The 19,012-nt window shown below is 39.2% G+C and overlaps 1 protein-coding gene across 1 annotated transcript; it reads right to left on the minus strand.

Moving 5' to 3' along the window:
- Nucleotides 1-5,515: 5,515 nt before the first annotated feature.
- Nucleotides 5,516-15,999, minus strand: AIM2 (absent in melanoma 2). Its single transcript, XM_057555772.1, is given in 8 exon segments — nt 5,516-5,650; nt 10,246-10,304; nt 10,307-10,349; nt 10,352-10,618; nt 10,620-10,664; nt 12,675-12,724; nt 12,727-12,817; nt 15,934-15,999. Coding segments are annotated over 8 exon segments (756 nt in total).
- Between the last annotated feature and the right edge of the window lie 3,013 nt (nt 16,000-19,012).

Here is a 19,012-nt window from a genome sequence, read left to right on the forward strand (position 1 = left end):
GACATATCTACACTACGAAATAGCTAGTGGCAAGCAGCTGCATCGCACAGGGAGATCAGCTCGGTGCTTTGTGACCACCTAGAGCAGTGGGATAGGGAGGGTGGGAGGGAAGTGCAAGAGAGAGGTGATAAGGGGTTATATGTATACATACAGCTGATTCAGTTTGTTATGATGCAGAAACTAACACAACATTGTAAAGCAATTATACTCCAATAAAGATGTTAAAGAATATTTTTATATAGAAAAAACTAAAATAAATTAACCTCCCCAACCTCAAGAGCTGTAGAGTGGATGTTCTAAAACTGAAATACATTAAAAGTGTTTTTATTTTCAAGATGCTGTCGCAATCCTGTTTCAAGTTCCCTTTATCCTTGTAGCTTCTGAAAAATGGATTACTTCATATGCACATAATGTTTGCCTTCTAGGTTATTTTTATATTTATATTCATGATCTTTATTCTAAGTGCCTCTTGTTATAAATAAAAAATTACTACAGTTGAGTGATAAACTAGATTGACTTGGGAGTCCAATAAGTAGGGTGGGGTGAAAGAACTGTGCTTAAAAGAAGAAAATAGAAGACAGAGTTAGTATGAGGTGACTTATTAGAAGGGAGAAATAATAATATAGTTTGACTCTGAGCCTCTGGGAACTAGCCCTGTGTGACTGCTTCTGGTCTAGGGTAGCACCAAGAGCCCTGGCGAGGGAACCTGCTGACTCTGCCTCCAGGAGCTTAAGGCTAAACTCTTCTGTCCTGGCTTTAGTGCAGAGGAACTGATAGGGAGAATCTTTCCTCCTGAATAATTCAAGCCTTGAATTATTAACCTTGGATAAAAGTTAAAATTAACCTTGGATAAGAAGGCCATGGTCTTTACCCTAGTTTTGAGCTTTCAATTTATATATATATATTCACTGAGCCCATTAAATTAAGCCTAAAATACTATCAATCTTCTAGGTAACTGATCAGTTAACTAGAATTGTAAACAATCCAATTGTTCCTCACTTGGGGAATGAATTAACAAACTCTGGTGGGTCCACACATTGAATTCTACACAGCAATATAAAGAATAAACTGATACACACAACTATGTGAATGAATCCTAAACCACAATACTAAGTGCCAGAAGCCAGACTCAAATTGCTATATATATTTAAATTTCCATTTTAGGAAACTCTGGAAAAGAGAAAAGTTTAAGTTAAGAAACTATATTAGTGGCTGCTGGGAGCTTGGATTGGAGGAAGAATTAACAATAAAGTGGCATGAAGGAAATTCTTGTTATGATGGAATTGTTCTAATTATTCATAACGTGATCTTGCCTTTCTGTCCCTTATTTTTCTCATCAGGAGGGTAAAAAGAACACCGTCAAGCCTCTAGAACTATTATAAGATTAAGTGACACAAAATAATTGCAGAACACCAAATACCAAATATGCAATCAAGAAATACACTGTAAGGGAATTATATTCAATATCCTGTAATAAAATAAAATGGAAAAGAATATGAAAAAGAATATATTTATATGTATAACTGAATCACTTTTCTGTACAGCAGAAATAATACATTATAATATTACAAGGTTGTAAATTAACTATATTTCTATAAAATAAAAAAAATACACTGTAAAATCAGTGTTAGATATCTATTTTCTGCCATTGTACCCTAAAGTAAATAAATTATTCTTCAGTGTTTGCCTAATGCAAGTCTTTGCCTGGAGCAACTTTCTCATAGGATTCAAATATATGAGGACCAGGAAATATATCTGGAGAGCTACTGACCTGTTGGTACCTGAGTAAATAAGTGGAGCCAGCTATTTCACGTCAGACAGGGCTAGAATTACTTCCCACATATACTAGTGACTTCATGCAAATCACCAGAAGTTACCTTATATGGTACACAAATTACCCAATTATGGCCCCTCCAGGAGACCAATTCTGAAAAAATATCGTTTTGGACTAAAGCAACTCCACCCTAGGATAAGGGTTGGCAATTGAAGCATAGACTGGATTTCAGCTGGTCTGGCTCCCTCTTGGGTTTCTTTGAACAAGGCACAGCTTGTCCAAACTGTCATTCTTTTTTTTTAAATAAAAGACAATTTTATTTTCTTTAACACAACTCCATAGAAAAAGTGGGTACCATGGTCTAAATAAGACTCACTTGAGCAAAAATCAATGAAACTAAAAGCTGGTTCTTTGAGAAGATAAACAAAATTGATAAACCATTAGCCAGACTCATCAAGAGAAAAAGGGAGAAGACTCAAATCAATAGAATTAGAAATGAAAAAGGAGAAGTAACCACTGACACTGCAGAAATACAAACGATCATGAGAGATTACTACAAGCAACTCTATGCCAATAAAATGGACAACCTGGAAGAAATGGACAGATTCTTAGAAATGCACAACCTTCCAAGACTGAACCAGGAAGAAATAGAAAATATGAACAGACCAATCACAAGCACTGAAATTGACACTGTGATTAAAAACCTTCCAACAAACAGAAGCCCAGGACCAGATGGCTTCACAGGTGAATTCTATCAAACATTTAGAGAAGAGCTAACACCTATCCTTCTCAAACTCTTCCAAAATATTGCAGAGGGAGGAACACTCCCAGACTCATTCTACGAGGCCACCATCACCCTGATACCAAAACCAGACAAAGATGTCACAAAGAAAGAAAACTACAGGCCAATATCACTGATGAACATAGATGCAAAAATCCTCAACAAAATACTAGCAAACAGAATCCAACAGCACATTAAAAGGATCATACACCATGATCAAGTGGGGTTTATTCCAGGAATGCAAGGATTCTTCAATATACGGAAATCAATCAACGTGATACACCATATTAACAAATTGAAGGAGAAAAACCATATGATCATCTCAATAGATGCAGAGAAAGCTTTCGACAAAATTCAACACCCATTTATGATAAAAGCCCTGCAGAAAGTAGGCATAGAGGGAACTTTCCTCAACATAATAAAGGCCATACATGACAAACCCACAGCCAACATTGTCCTCAATGGTGAAAAACTGAAACCATTTCCACTAAGATCAGGAACAAGACAAGGTTGCCCACTCTCACCACTATTATTCAACATAGTTTTGGAAGTGTTAGCCACAGCAATCAGAGAAGACAAAGAAATAAAAGGAATCCAAATCAGAAAAGAAGAAGTAAAGCTGTCACTGTTTGCAGATGACATGATACCATACATAGAGAATCCTAAAGATGCTACCAGAAAACTCCTAGAGCTAATCAATGAATTTGGTAAAGTAGCAGGATACAAAATTAATGCACAGAAATCTCTTGCATTTCTCTACACTAATGACGAAAAATCTGAAAGTGAAATTAAGAAAACACTCCCGTTTACCATTGCAACAAAAAGAATAAAATATCTAGGAATAAACCTACCTAAGGAGACAAAAGACCTGTATGCAGAAAATTATAAGACACTGATGAAAGAAATTAAAGATGATACAAATAGATGGAAAGATATACCATGTTCTTGGATTGGAAGAATCAACATTGTGAAAATGACTCTACTACCCAAAGCAATCTACAGATTCAATGCAATCCCTATCAAACTACCTCTGGCATTTTTCACAGAACTAGAACAAAAATTTTCACAATTTGTATGTAAGCACAAAAGACCCCGAATAGCCAAAGCAATCTTGAGAATGAAAAATGGAGCTGGGGGAATCAGGCTCCCTGACTTCAGACTATATTACAAAGCTACAGTAATCAAGACAGTTTGGTACTGGCACAAAAACAGAAATATAGATCAATGGAACAGGATAGAAAGCCCAGAGATAAACCCACACACATATGGTCACCTTATCTTTGATAAAGGAGGCAAGCATATACAGTGGAGAAAAGACAGCCTCTTCAATAAGTGGTGCTGGGAAAATTGGACAAATACATGTAAAAGTATGAAATTAGAACACTCCCTGACACCATGCACAAAAATAAACTCAAAATGGATTAAAGACCTAAGTGTAAGGCCAGACACTATCAAACTCTTAGAGGAAAACATAGGCAGAACACTCTACGACATACATCACAACAAGATTCTTTTTGACCCAGCTCCTAGAGAAATGGAAATAAGAACACAAATAAACAAATGGGACCTAATGAAACTTAAAAGCTTTTGCACAGTAAAGGAAACCATAAACAAGACTAAAAGACAACCCTCAGAATGGGAGAAAATATTTGCAAATGAAGCAACTGACAAAGGATTAATCTTCAAGATTTACAAGCAGCTCATGCAGCTCAGTAACAAAAAAACGAACAACCCAATCCAAAAATGGGCAGAAGACCTAAATAGACATTTCTCCAAAGAAGATATACAGATGGCCAACAGACACATGAAAGAATGCTCAACATCATTAATCATTAGAGAAATGCAAATCAAAACTACAATGAGGTATCACCTCACACTGGTCAGAATGGCCATCAACAAAAAATCTACAAACAATAAATGCTGGAGAGGATGTGGAGAAAAGGGAGCCCTCTTGTACTGTTAGTGGGAATGTAAATTGGTACAGCTACTATGGAGAACAGTATGGAGGTTCCTTAAAAAACTACAAATAGAACTACCATACGACCCAGCAATCCCACTACTGGGCATATACCCTGAGAAAACCATAGTTCAAAAAGAGTCATGTACCAAAATGTTCATTGCAGCTCTATTTACACTAGCCAGGACATGGAAGCAACCTAAGTGTCCATTGACAGATGAATGGATAAAGAAGATGTGGCACATATATACAATGGAATATTACTCAGCCATAAAAAGAAATGAAATGGAGGTATTTGTAATGAGGTGGATGGAGTTAGAGTCTGTCATACAGAGTGAAGTAAGTCAGAAAGAGAAAAACAAATACAGTATGCTAACACATATATATGGAATCTAAGGAAAACAAAAAACAAAAAACAAAAAAAAGGCCATGAAGAACCTAGTGGCAAGATGGGAATAAAGACACACACCTACTAGAGAATGGAGTTGAGGATATGGGGAGTGGGAGGGGTGAGATGTGACAGGGTGAGAGAGTGTCATGGACATATATACACTACCAAATGTAAAATAGATACCTAGTGGGAAGCAGCCGCATAGCACAGGGAGATCAGCTCGGTGCTTTGTGACGACCTAGAGGGGTGGGATGGGGAGTGTGGGAGGGAGGGAGATGCAAGAGGGAAGAGATATGGGAACATATGTATATGTATAACTGATTCACTCTGTTATAAAGCTGAAACTAACACACCATTGTAAAGCAATTATACTTCAATAAAGATGTTTAAAAAAAAAAGACTCATTTGATATCAACAGTGTACATTATGTAAAACTTGGAATCTCAAGGAAACTAAACATTCCGCTGCCTTTTTGTTTACGTAAGTTCACCTAGCAAATGCTCTTCCTTCACCATGAAGATAGACAGTAGCTCAGTTCCAGTCAGTGTCTGGCTAATTTTGACTCAGTCAAAATAGAAGGAAACCTGGATATAGGCTATGGACTCTGTCCTGTTACATCATGAGATAAACTTGCAGTGAGTGTGAGCATGGCCATCTGCTTTGGAAGGCCTCAGCTTGGGCGTTAGCCCTATAGAGCACCAATTCTGGTGGAGCATCAACCTGTTCATTCTTGACCAGAGTTATATCCTGTAAAGATCACACCCAAAGTATAAATTCAAATATTGCTTGGGGCTTAGGTGTCCCTATCTGATTTGCAGGCCACAGGCTATTTGCTTTTAAGCAACAAACCAATGAATTAGACTCCTAGGGAGGCATGCCTATAGGAAAAAACATGATGCTTATTATGTTTTCCAAATTATAAAAGTTATAGATGCAAAATATGGCATGGAGATAGTATAGAAAAGTATAAAAAAGAAGGTGAAAAGCACCCCTAACACCCCATTCCTAAGAATTAATAGCTAGTATATATATTGCTGTATTTCAAACATATATATATATATATATATTTATATATATATACTTAAAAAATATATATATTTTTTTCTGTACTTAGATCTTAGTTCCATAAACATCAATATTAATGACATCCAGGTTTTTAGAAGAACAGCTCTAATCAGGTTTCCATATATGATTCAGGATTGAATGGTTGTTCCTTGCTTTTCCTGGCCTTGATGACCTTGAAGAAGAAAGAGGTGAAGATAAACAATGAGATGATCCTGATTATACATTTCTCCCTTCACTCACACTGTGTCACCTTGCTATGGGCTGCATCCTTTTTTCTCTTCCCGTCTGAGGGGCTCTTCTTCCACTCTCACCTATCTTCTTTAGTGAATTCCTGTCTTTTGAGTCACCACCCCCAATTCTTGGTTGGGACCCTGAAATGAGATATGCACTCACACCCAGCGTGAGTGCATGTGGACAGGCAGGAGTTGTTGGAGAACAAGAGAGAGGAAGGAGCAGGTGTACTCAATGCCAAGAGTTGAAGGGAAAGTTCTTACTGAGAGAAAAGGTGGAAGGAAGGGGCAAAAGTTATTCCTGGTGCCATGCTGTGAAGGAAGGATTGGGATATCTCATTGAGAGCCTGAGCACTGGCAAGATCGAAGAGCATGTGCATTTCTGAGTGCCTGGATATGTCAGCCTTTGTATTTGATCTGTTTGCATTCCAGTGCAGGCATACCTTGGAGATATTATGGGTTCAGTTCCAGACCACTGTGATAAAGTGAATATTGCAATAAAATGACACACAACTTTTTTGCTTTCCCAGTGCATATAAAAGCTATGTTTAGGGCTTCCCTGGTGGCGCAGTGGTTGAGAATCTGCCTGCCAATGCAGGGGACACGGGTTCGAGCGCTGGTCTGGGAAGATCCCACATGCCGCGGAGCAACTAGGCCCGTGAGCCACAGTTACTGAGCCTGCGCGTCTGGAGCCTGTGCTCCGCAACACGAGAGGCCGTGACAGCGAGAGGCCCGCGCACCGCGATGAGGAGTGGCCCCCGCTTGCCACAACTAGAGAAAGCCCTCGCACAGAAACAAAGACCCAACACAGCCATAAATAAATAAATAAAAATTTTAAAAAAAGCTATGTTTACACTATACTGTAGCCTATTAAGTGTGCAAGAGCATTAATGCATATACCTTAATCAAAAAATACATTTTGCTAAAAACAGCTGACCATCATCTATCTCTTAGCCTTCATAGAATTGAAGAGTGTCAGGGCCTTACCCTGGGAATGTTGTGGCTGGTTTGACCTTCTATCCAGACCACGAAAACTTTTTCCATATCAACAATAAGGCTATTTTGCTTTCTTATCATTCATGTGTTCACTGGGATAACATTTTTAATTTCCTTTAAAAACTTTTCTTGTGCATTCACAACTTGTCTATTTGGTGCAAGAGGCCTAGCTTTTGGCCTCTTTTTTTGCCTTCCTCACTAAGCTTAATCATGTCTAGTTTTTGATTTAACATGAGGGATATGTGACTCTTCCTTTCACTTGAACACTTAAGAGGCCTCTGTAGGGTTATTAATTGGCCTAATTTCAATATTGTTTTGTCTCAGGGAATAGGGAGGCCCAACAAGAGGGAGAGAGATGGGGGAATGGCCCATCAATGGAGCAGTCAGAACACACATAAAATTTATCAAAGAAATTCACCATCTTATATGGGTGTGTGGTTCATGGCACTCCAAAACAATTTCAGTAGTAACATCAAAGATCACAGACCTCTCAGGCTGGTGAGTGCTTGTTGGCACTGATCTTCTGTGCGGGAATCTCTCCCACCTTGCCCTCTGCACCCCTGTTGCTGTGCTCTCCTCCATGGCTCCAGAGCTTCCCCCCTTTACACCCCCCAACTCCACCAGTGAAGGGGCTTCCTGGTGTGTGGAAACTTTTCCTCCTTCACAGCTTCTTCCCAGAGGTGCAGGTCCTGTCCCTATTCTTTTTTCTCTGTTTTTCCTTTTTTCCTTTGCCCTACCCAGGTGCAAGGGGAGTTTCTTGCCTTTTGGGAAGTCTGAAGTCTTCTGCCAGCGTTCAGTGGGTGTTCTGGAGGAGTTGTTCCACATGTAGATGCAGTTGTGGTGTATTTGTGGAGAGGAAGGTGATCTCCGTGTCTTACTTCTCCGCCATCTTGAAGGCGCCCCCAAGAATTTTTAATTTCATTTATTGTGTTGTTCATCATTGTTTGTTTGCTCTTTAGTTCTTCTAGGTTCTTGTTAAATGTTTCTTGTAGTTTCTCCATTCTATTTCCAAGATTTTGGATCATCTTTACTATCATTACTCTGAATTCTTTTTCAGGTAGACTGCCTATTTCCTCTTCATTTGTTTGGTCTGGTGGGTTTTTACCTTACTCTTTCATCTGCTGCATATTTCTCTGTCTTCTCATTTTGCTTAACTTACTGTGTTTGGGGTCTCCTTTTCACAGGCTGCACGTTCATAGTTCCCATTGTTTTTTGTGTCTGCCCCCAGTCTGTAAGTTTGGTTCAGTGACTTGTGTAGGCTTCCTGGTGGAGGGAACTGGTGCCTGTGTTCTGGTAGATGAGGCTGGATCTTGTCTTTCTGGTGGGCAGGACCACATCCAGTGGTGTGTTTTGGGGTGTCTGTGACCTTATTATGATTTTAGGCAGCCTCTCTGCTAATGGGTGGGTTTGTGTTCTTGTCTTGTTAGTTGTTTGGCATGAGGTGTCCAGCATTGGATCTTGCTGGCCATTGGGTGGAGCTGGGTCTTAGAGTTGAGACGGTGATCCCTGGGAGAGCTCTTGCCAATTGATATTACATGTGGCCAAGAGGTCTCTGGTGGTCCAATGTCCTGAACTCGGCTCTCCCACCTCAGAGGCTCAGGCCTGACACCAGGCCAGAGCAGCAAGACCCTGTCAGCCACATGGCTCAGAAGAAAAGGGAGAAAAAAAGAAAGAAAAAAATGATAATTTAAGAAAAGTAAAATAAAAAAATAAAATAAAACGTAGTAAAAGAAAATTATTAAAATAAAAAATATAAATGTAATTTAAAAAAAAGAAGAGAGCAACCAAACCAATAAACAAATCCACCAATGATAACAAGCGCTAAAAACTATACTAAGATAAACATAAAAATCAGAAACAAGTCAGTTGCAGACAGCAAACCCCAAGTCTACAGTTGCTCCCAAAATCCACCACCTCAATTTTGGGTTGATTCATTGTCTATTCAGGTATTCCACAGATTAAGGGTACCTCAAGTTGATTGTGGGGATTTAAGCCACTGCTCCTGAGGCTGCACAGAGAGATTTCCCTTTCTCTTCTTTGTTTAACAGCCTGAGGCACACTGTGTGTTCTCCCCAGGAAGTTGTCCCTGGATTATGGGACCCAGGCAGTGGCAGGCTGCACAGGCTCCTGGTGGGGGGGGGGGGGGCGGTGTGTGGATAGTGACCTGTGCTTGCACACAGGATTCTTGGTGGCTGCAACAGCAGCATTAGCGTTTCATGCCCATCTCTGCTGTCTGCGCTGATAGTTGCAGCTCATGCCCATCTCTGGAGCTTGTTTAGGTGGTGCTCTGCCTTCTATGGAAAGAGAGGGAAGGAATCCTCTCACCTCACATACCCCAAAACAATGGTCTCTTGCCTCTTAGGCAGCTCCAGACTTTTCCCCGGACTCCCTCCCGGCTAGCTGTGGAACAGTAGCCCCCTTCAGGCTGTGTTCACACAGCCACCCCAGTCCTCTCCCTGGGGTCTGACCTCCTCCGAAGCCCGAGCCTCAGCTACCAGCCCCCACCCTCCCTGGTGGGTGAGCAGGCAAACCTCTCAGGCTGGTGAGTGCTGGTCGACACCGATGCTCTGTGTGGGAATCTCTCCACTTTGCCCTCTGCACCCCTGTTGCTGCATTCTCCTCAGTGGCTCTGAAGCTTCCCCCCCCGGAACCCACACCCTGTATCCACCAGTGAAGGGGCTTCCTAGCGTGTGGAAACTTTTCCTCCTTCACATCTCCCTCTCAGAGGTGCAGGTCCCATCCCTATTCTTTTGTCTCTGATTTTTCTTTTTTCTTTTGCCCTACCCAGATATATGGGGATTTTCTTGTCTTTTGGGAAGTCTGAGGTCTTCTGCTAGCATTCAGTAGGTGTTCTGTAGGAGTTGTTCCACATGTACATGTATTTTTGATGTATTTGTGGGGAGGAAGGTGATCTCCATGTCTTACTCCTCCGCCATCTTGAAAGTCCACTCTATAAAAATATTTTGAAATGAATAATTTCTAAAGTCTCTCCAAGCTTATAGAGGAGAATAAACGATTCCTATTAATCAACATAAAATTATATATAATTACCTTCTGGACTACAAACAGCCTATTCACAATTGTTTTATGTGGCTGAGTTTGAAGCTTACGATCTTTGGGGTTTCACCAGGTTTTCTGATAATGTGCTGTGGGACACACTGATCTATTGGTCAGATTCGACATCACACACAAGGGAGGCACTATTTGCTTCCAGGAAACAACTGTGCCAATAATATTTTGATATCATAATTTTTTTTGGAGTGAATTTATCCTTCAGCTATTTATTGAAAACTTTTACATAAAAGAACGCACTCTCCATCACCACTGCAGTGTGAAACATCTATTGTTTTCCTTCTTGGGTCTCAAATTCAAAAGGCTTCATTGCTTTTGGCACCATGACTGTCACAGGCCTTTCTGCAATGCTCTTGCCTGATGGATTCCTGCTAGGCCACCATCTTTTTCCACTCAGGCTGAAGGCAACAGAAGAAAGACTTCAGCTTGAGTAAAGAAGGTACTATTGAGGAAACATTACTTCATTCACGATATTAAACCTCCGAAAGCCAGCCAAGGCAGATGGAGTCAAAGAAGAGATATAGAGGGGTTAGGAAGAGATATGAGATCTAGAATTATCTAGATAGACAAGAGAGTGCATAGGCAAGATTTCATGTCCTACTTTCAGATGAGACCATATTACCAGCTTTGGAGGCAGACTCCCTGAACTGCATCCTTGCTTTTCTACTGTATGTGAAGAGCCCATCAGATCTCTGAGACATTGCTTACAAGGCAAAGGGGTGAATCTGGTCCTTCTATTGACTCCATTAGGACACAAGATGTCCTCATTCCTCCACCCAATACTGTCCTGAATATTCATTTTACTCTGGTATAAAAGTAAGGGAGTTCAATTATCTGCACAAACCTTCCCAAATTTTTAGAGATGCTCCTGTGCTTGATAAAATGACAGATTAAGTTAGATGTGAGTAAAGGGAGTGACCTAGGTCTGAGATCCTACAAATGAGTTAAAAAGAAGAATCAACTCTACTTTTATGAATTTACACTTAGAAATAATGAACTAGCCACTAAGATTTATATAAAAGAATTATATCTTGTTATTTGTAATTCTAAAAAATTGAAATAATTAAAATATAAAAAACAGGGATTTGATTAAATTAAATATGTGGTAGTCAGACGAGAGAATACTATATAAATATTAAAACTGTTTTAGAGGAATAGTATGATAAATTGATTCAAAAAAGGTAAAGGTCCCAAACAAAATATACAGTGTGTTTCTTATTAGATAAATAAACATTGTCACACACACAATCACACTCGAGAGATATTTACCAATATCAAATATGGTTTTCTCTAGGTGATAAGATTATAGGTAATTATTTTCTTTGTGCTTTTCCAAATTAACAGAGATAGGAGATCGGGGTGTTGTTTTAGAAGCAAATGCTACTTTTGAAAAGCAAGTTGCTGTCCAAACTCAAAGGGGAATAGAGAAAAACAGAGGCATATAAGGCCAAGTGTAGGACCTCCTGAGTGGAATCTCCAGTAGGACCTGGAGTGCAGGAAATGTCTATCCATTAGAGGACACTGATGGACCATAAAACAGACTCTATTTGAACCAATTCAGGAAAATGTCAGCTTCACTTAGGTCTACTCCAAGATTTATTCTCTTTGTACCACGTACCTATAGCTGGATAATGTATATTTCCATTACTGATGACTGGAAGGCACCGCTTACACCTGAATCTTGTCTCCCTGCCCAGAGAAAGTGGTTGCTCTAGACAAAAGGAAGAGAGTATGCATGATCAGTTTCCAAAGTTCATGCATCTATAAAATGATATGATACCTGCCTCACAGGGAATGACATTGCACGCTTGTGGTGAATTCTGTGTTGAGTCTCCCATATGTTGTCTGCTGCTCCTCTTTAGGAAAGGTAATCATTCTTACAGAAGCCAAGTCTCTCTCCAGGGATCACTTTTGCCTGAAGAGGGCTACCTCATCTTAGTGCAGGTGCATAAAGGTCTTCCTTCCTGTATCCAAATTATGACAACTCTGAAAGGTATTCGTATCTCCTGAGCTCCCTGTGGGATTTGCTGGAGTCTTTGCTGCAATGCATTGGAGCTGAAATTTTGCCTCTTCTTCTATATGTCATTCCCTTGCAGGTATTAATCCTGAGAACACCCTCACATATACTGCCTGAAAACAACTGTCTATTCCAGAGTTTTCTTCTTTTAGAATCCACCCTGTAACAATGTGTTAAGATGCCCAGAGCCTGGCAGAGATTAGGAGCTCAGTACGTGTTTAATCTGATGAATCTCAAGCAATTTCCCTTTTTGTTACCCAGACATACCTTTCATATTATAGCCTTGCTCTCTTACTTGCATGCTGTGCGATAAAGAACAGGGGGCTCCAATGTGGGAAGTGACAAGGAGAGTGACTGGAGGATGCTCTTACAAGGACTGAGGCCCCTGCACTTGCCCGTCACACTTAATATGAGGAGAGACTTCCAGTGGGGCATGTTCATGACATCATTTCTGGGAGCTGCAGAAACAACAGGAATCACTTCAGCTTGACTTCTCTCTTTCACTAGCTTTGCTCCTTTTTTCCATTTGTATTTCTTATCAATGGGTTAAAAGTAAATAAATACACATTAACCCAGAAGAGATAAACATAGGTAGCTGAGAAAAATGTAGATATTTCCTCTCGGGAATACAAGAAAATTATCTTGAGTCAACACTTGCGCTGGGATCACACACACCTGCAGCTGCTTCAGCATATTGTAGCAGTAGGTAAATATCTTCAGAGATATAGGTACAGGAATATAATGATACACAAAGACATTCTGCCTCTGACATACATGTTGTCAGACCAAATCCAGGAGAATATATTGACCAGAAATCTCCTGTAAGAAATAACAATGGAAAATTTTCAGGCTAGGAGAAAGAAATGTTGCACAGAAACAGGAACTTACAGAAATAATGAAGAACACTTTAAAAGGCAAATACACGGGGCTTCCCTGGTCGCACAGTGGTTAAGAATCCACCTGCCAATGCAGGGGACACAGATTCGAGCCCTAGTCTGGGAAGATCCCACATGCCACGGAGCAACTAAGCCCGTGCGCCACAACTACTGAGCCTGCGCTCTAGAGCCCGTGAGCCACAACTACTGAAGCCCGTGCACCTAGAGGCTGTGCTCCGCAACAAGAGAAGCCACCGCAGTGAGAAGCCCACGCACCACAACGAAGGGTGGCCCCCGCTTGCCACAATTAGAGAAAGCCAGCACGCAGCAACGAAGACTCAATGCAGCTAAAAATAGAAAAAAATAAATAAATTTATTTAAAAAAAGGCAAATACATGGGTAAATATGAAGAGTATTGACAGTTTAATACCACAACAATGATGAGGACAGTGATGGTGATAACGATGACACTGTATGTGATTATAACATGTAGAGGTAAAATATATAATAATAATAATCATAATATTAGCACAAAAGACGGGGGGGAGTGCATAAGTTTTACTTTTACTGCATAATAAACCACCCCAAAACTTAGTGGCTTAAAAAAACAAACATTACTATCTCTTATAATTCTGTAGATTGTCTGAGCAGTTCTTCCAATCTTGGCTGGCTCAATGAAGCTGAATGAGCAGATGACTTCTCAATACACACACGTCTGGAACTTCAGCTGAGATGCTGGGAAGACTGTGATAACTGGGGCTTCACCCCTTGTGGTGTCTCATCACCTAAATGCTAAGCAAGGTTTGTTCACAGTAGGGCAGAATGGTTCCCAGAAACAAGAGAAGGCAAGCTCCAATGTACACATGGTTTTCACATCTGTTCTTCATGTTTCCTAATGCCCCATTGGCTAAAGCAAGTCACATGCCTACACCCAGATTCAGAGGTTAAGATATGGAATCTTCACCTCCTGATGAGTATCTGCATGATCACAATGCAAGGTGTGATAGCGTGTTTACAGCTTACCACAGCATCAATTCATCCAATTCCCCAAAAGGTACTATTAAGAGTGTGAAAACCAAGCCACAAAGTGAGAGAATAGATACATTTCCATTTATTGACTGAGATAGTAGTGTACCCAGGGGGTTCACTTTTTGATACTTTATGTGTATATATAAAACAAAGTACTGGTATCCAGAATATAAATAACTTTCATCCACACTTGTTTAAAAGGTAGACACACCACCGGATAAGTAGGCAAAAAAAAATGTATTGTCGCTTTGCTAAATAAGATATACAAATGGTCAATAACCATATAAACATAAACAGCGCTCAACCTCAAAAGTTATCAGAAAAATGTATATTAAAATACTCTTTAAAAAATGGCAAATATTTTTTTAAGTAAATAAGATTTTTTTAAAAAAACTGTGAACTAAGTAGAATTCTCAAATTGCTACACCACTTCAGAAAATAGTTGGGCACTGTTTGATAAAATTCAATAAATACTAGCCTTACTATCCAGTAATTGAATTCACAGGTGTACAGCCAAGAGAAAGATTCACACACATACACAATATTATATATATACTTATATAATTGCATACATATGCGTATATTTAAATGAAAAGACATACTTAATATTCATAATATTTATAACGAACATAAGTGATCATAGCAGCACTATTCATAATGGCCCCAAATAACGATCAACAATAGACTCTCTCTCTCATATATATGTATAAAACTATATATATATTTATATGTATAAAACTAAAATGTGAAATGTTATACAGAAATTAAAATGAACAAACTACTGCTACAAACTACATCATGGATGAAATTATACTAATGTCATTTGAAAAAAGAAAGACAAAATAACTTGCACTGTAAAATTCCTTTTATATTCAAAAACAGGCAAAACTAGTCTCTGGTGTTAGAATTCAAGATAATGGCTATCTGTGAGTGTGAGTCTTAGAGGGAGCACAAAAGGGACTTCAGGGGTGCTAATAAAATTTACTGACCAAGATGGTATATCATCTTGCATTTACTTTTTGATAATTTATTGAGCTGTATTCTTAAGATCTGTGTACCTTCTATATTTGTGATATAATACGGTAAAAAGTAGTATATATATACACATATATACCAAAATGTATATATATATATATATTTACATGTATAAGGTGTATATATATTTATATATAAATGTATATTTCACCTGGTAACTTAAATTATTTGAATAAAACTAAAGTATCCTCCCTGACAATGCCTATTCACTAAACTTTCATTTCCAATCTATCACCAAATCTTAATACTTCTCAAATCTCTCTAAATTCAGTATATTTTCCTCCATTTCCATTTTATAAGCAAATCAAAGTTACTATTATCTCTTCCAGACCTATGGTAATAGTTGTTCTCCCCAAAGTCAAACTGGCTACTCATTTTTTCCCAAATAGTATCCAGAAGTTTCACTATAAAATGAAATCTAGTAACACTTTATGGCCCAAAACCTTTAGATCAATCACATCTGATAAAAACAAAGAATTCTAATCATGTTCCACAGGACTTACATTGTCTTCTCTCAAAGGGCATCATACCACCCTTCAGAGATTCCCTGTACTTCAGCCACACTGGTTTTCTTTCAAGCCCTCCAGCAAGTCAAACTCCTGCCACAGGCCTTTTTCACACTGTGTTTCCTCTGACTGAAGATACTTTTCATTCCTGTTCATTTTCAGAGTTCAGCACAAAAGTCACTTCTCAAGAGAAGCCTCAGCTTACCAACTCCCACTCTAACTCCTGGCTGTTGTTAGGTTTCTTTGACACATGCTCTGCAACGACCACCATCCTTTCAGTTGGAACTCTTACCTCAGCTTATTAATTCATTAATTTGTGGTCAAGAAAAAGATCTACCTCTCTCATTAGAATGTAAGCTCTGTAAAACTTGGATTTGTTTTTAACTCCCTGTTTTATCACCAGAACCTAAAAGAGTTCCTGTCACCTATTAGATAACTCAAGGGATATTTACTGAATGGGTAAGTGGATGGATGGGTGGATGACATGCTGGCCCCTCACCAGTGACACCACAGTGCAGCTGTATCATCTGCCTTGGGTGCCCTAGGTCTATGGCCAAGTTATATTTCTTCATGAAAAGCCAACTTCTAGCCTTGGTTTTTAAAATACCATGTCTCAAGATGTCCTTTTCCAATTATTTGGTGGGGGGGGGCGTGGGGGGGTTGCGGTGGAGGGAACAGCATTCTCTGGGTTTTTTTTTTTTTTTTGTATTTAAGTATAATTTACAATGTTGTGTTAGTTTCAAGCATACAGCAAAGTGATTCAGTTTTATTTTTTTTTCAGATTCTTTTTCCATTATAGTTTATTACAAGATATTGAGTATAGTTCCCTCTGCTCTGCTCTATGGCACGTGAGGAGAGGTTGTGAGAAGAACCTTATACAGCAGTCTGTGTGCACACATGCCTGGTTATGCAGAAAGAACCTTCAACAAAGGATGGAAGATGAACCCTACAGGAAACAAAACAAAAACTGGTTTCCTAGCAGAATAGTTAAGGGTGGCATGGAGCACAAATAGATTTGCTACATACAAAGTAGAACTAAGAATACTCCAGGATGGAATTTTTAAATAAAATAGGAACCTAACTGACTTCTTATATGGAGTACAGAGCTACCAGCTACCAGTCACTCATAACTTTCCAACCAGATTCTCTTAGTGAAATCTTGTCCCATATTGGATCATTTTCTTTCTTTTTTTTAAATTTGTTTATTTTTGACTGTGTGTTGGGTTTTCGTTTCTGTGCGAGGGCTTTCTCTAGTTGCAGCAAGTGGGGGCCACTCTTCATCGCGGTGCGTGGGCGTCTCACTATCGTGGCCTCTCGTTGCGGAGCACAGGCTCCAGACGCGCAGGCTCAGTAGTTGTGGCTCACGGGCCTAGTTGCTCTGCGGCATGTGGGATCTTCCCAGACCAGGGCTCGAACCCGTGTCCCCTGCATTGGCAGGCAGATTCTCAACCACTGTGCCACCAGGGAAGCCCCCGTATTGGATCATTTTTACCTAGTCAGGATAATAAAATTCTAGGATCATTACAACAGCAAAAGGAGGAAAGATTGCAGTAGGGGAAATTTGGTGCTATCCTGGACAGAAAGGAATGAATTCTTCAGTTTAGAGAAAAAACAAAAGACATTCCTAAATACCTTCAGCCTATGTTCACCAACACTTCTAGATTCCTGGCTCAACCTCAGAAAATCACAAGGCTTTGGGTTACTTGGGGCAATTACGTGTAGTTACTGCCACCTTGAGGCCATCTCTAAAACCTGCATCTTCTAACTTCGCTGAGCAGAGGAAAGTACAACGCAAGACACAGTCAGTCCCTTCTGTAAAGTGCCTTAGAAACTAGATAACAATTTATATCAGTGTAGCATCATGTGCTTATATCATCATTTACATTCATCACTTACATCATTTACATTTATCTCCTCAGTGTATATTCTCTACCTGGGCTTTCTAAGCCGAGAATAGTGCAGATGAAAGCCAGAATAAATCACAGTTGTCAACTCACATGTCTCCTTATAGAATGATTTCAAAAGGAAGAATGGTTGAGAAGGCTTGTTAAAATCTAAGTTTTACGTCAAAATATATTCAATGTAAGTAACTTGGAAACTTCTATCCCAAAGAAGATAATCCAACTTTCTATTGTACCATTATACCAGCTAACCTAGATTCTAAGAAAGAAGTAAAACATGGTATAGTACAGGGAAATTTAAAGTAATTCAGTTTGTGTAAACTTGTAAGCTGATACCAAATCAATCATGGAGTTTATCTGAATGCATTTCTGCTATTAGTTATTTTAAACCGTATTTTCACTGGTGAATACAATAATAATTGACACCACAGTTGTATTTTTATTCTGGATATATCAATATATTTTGCAACTACAAAATTACACAAGCCCTAAATTACTGTCATAACACTAAGAAGCAATAACTTGCCATATTTCAAACCCCTGGAGGAATTATATCCCTGTTCCCAAAGTCATCCTGTTCTTTACTTTGTTAATTGGTGATCCCAAGACTAGAGTCCCAGAGTGAAGTGCTTACCTCAGTGTTTGGCTTTATAAGCCTGAGAAGCGGTCTGTCATTTGTCATGGCCGGGGAACAAGACTGGCCAAGTCGGTAAGCATGTCCTCCAATAACTTTCTACCACTTGCATGTCAATAATTCCTTTTATTTTTTTTCCTTCTGACACTCATGAGGTGATGGCTTAACCAATTTAAGAATACAGGAACATTTATTTAGGTGCATAAGAGCTTCTTTCCTTGGGCCAAAATTCTTAAGCCCCAATACGAAACTAAAAGGAAAGAAAATTCTGAATTCAAACACCACTACTCCAGTACTTTTAAATTATTTCCCTCATCTCAGTAAGTCAATATATATCAAGTAAAAAAAAAAATACTATGAAATTTAAGTTCTAATTCATTTTGCCCCCTTTGCTGAGTAAATCTTAGTAAATTATATATTTTAGTAATGGGACAGTCTCAAAATTAGACATTAGGGTGGAGAGTTCAGTGTTTTCAACAGTAAAGCATCTCATCACCAATTTTAGTGTAAAGTCATATCTGAGAAAATCTTGAGAGCAAAAAGAGGAAATCCTGAAATAAAGCAGAGTAAAGGAATTCTTGTTCTAGCAAGGATCATCAGAGAAGCCCTCCTGGAGGGTAGTCTGTCTCAGACGAAATGATCAAATAGGGGATGAAAATAGCAGAAAAGGCAGAGAGGTGGGAAAGCATGCCTTGTCCTCTATTGTAAGGGTCAGAGAACAATAGCTATGATGAACCAGGAACTGCATC

The sequence above is a fragment of the Balaenoptera acutorostrata genome, chromosome 1 (assembly GCF_949987535.1).
Source record: "Balaenoptera acutorostrata chromosome 1, mBalAcu1.1, whole genome shotgun sequence".
Taxonomy (NCBI): Eukaryota; Metazoa; Chordata; class Mammalia; order Artiodactyla; family Balaenopteridae; genus Balaenoptera; species Balaenoptera acutorostrata.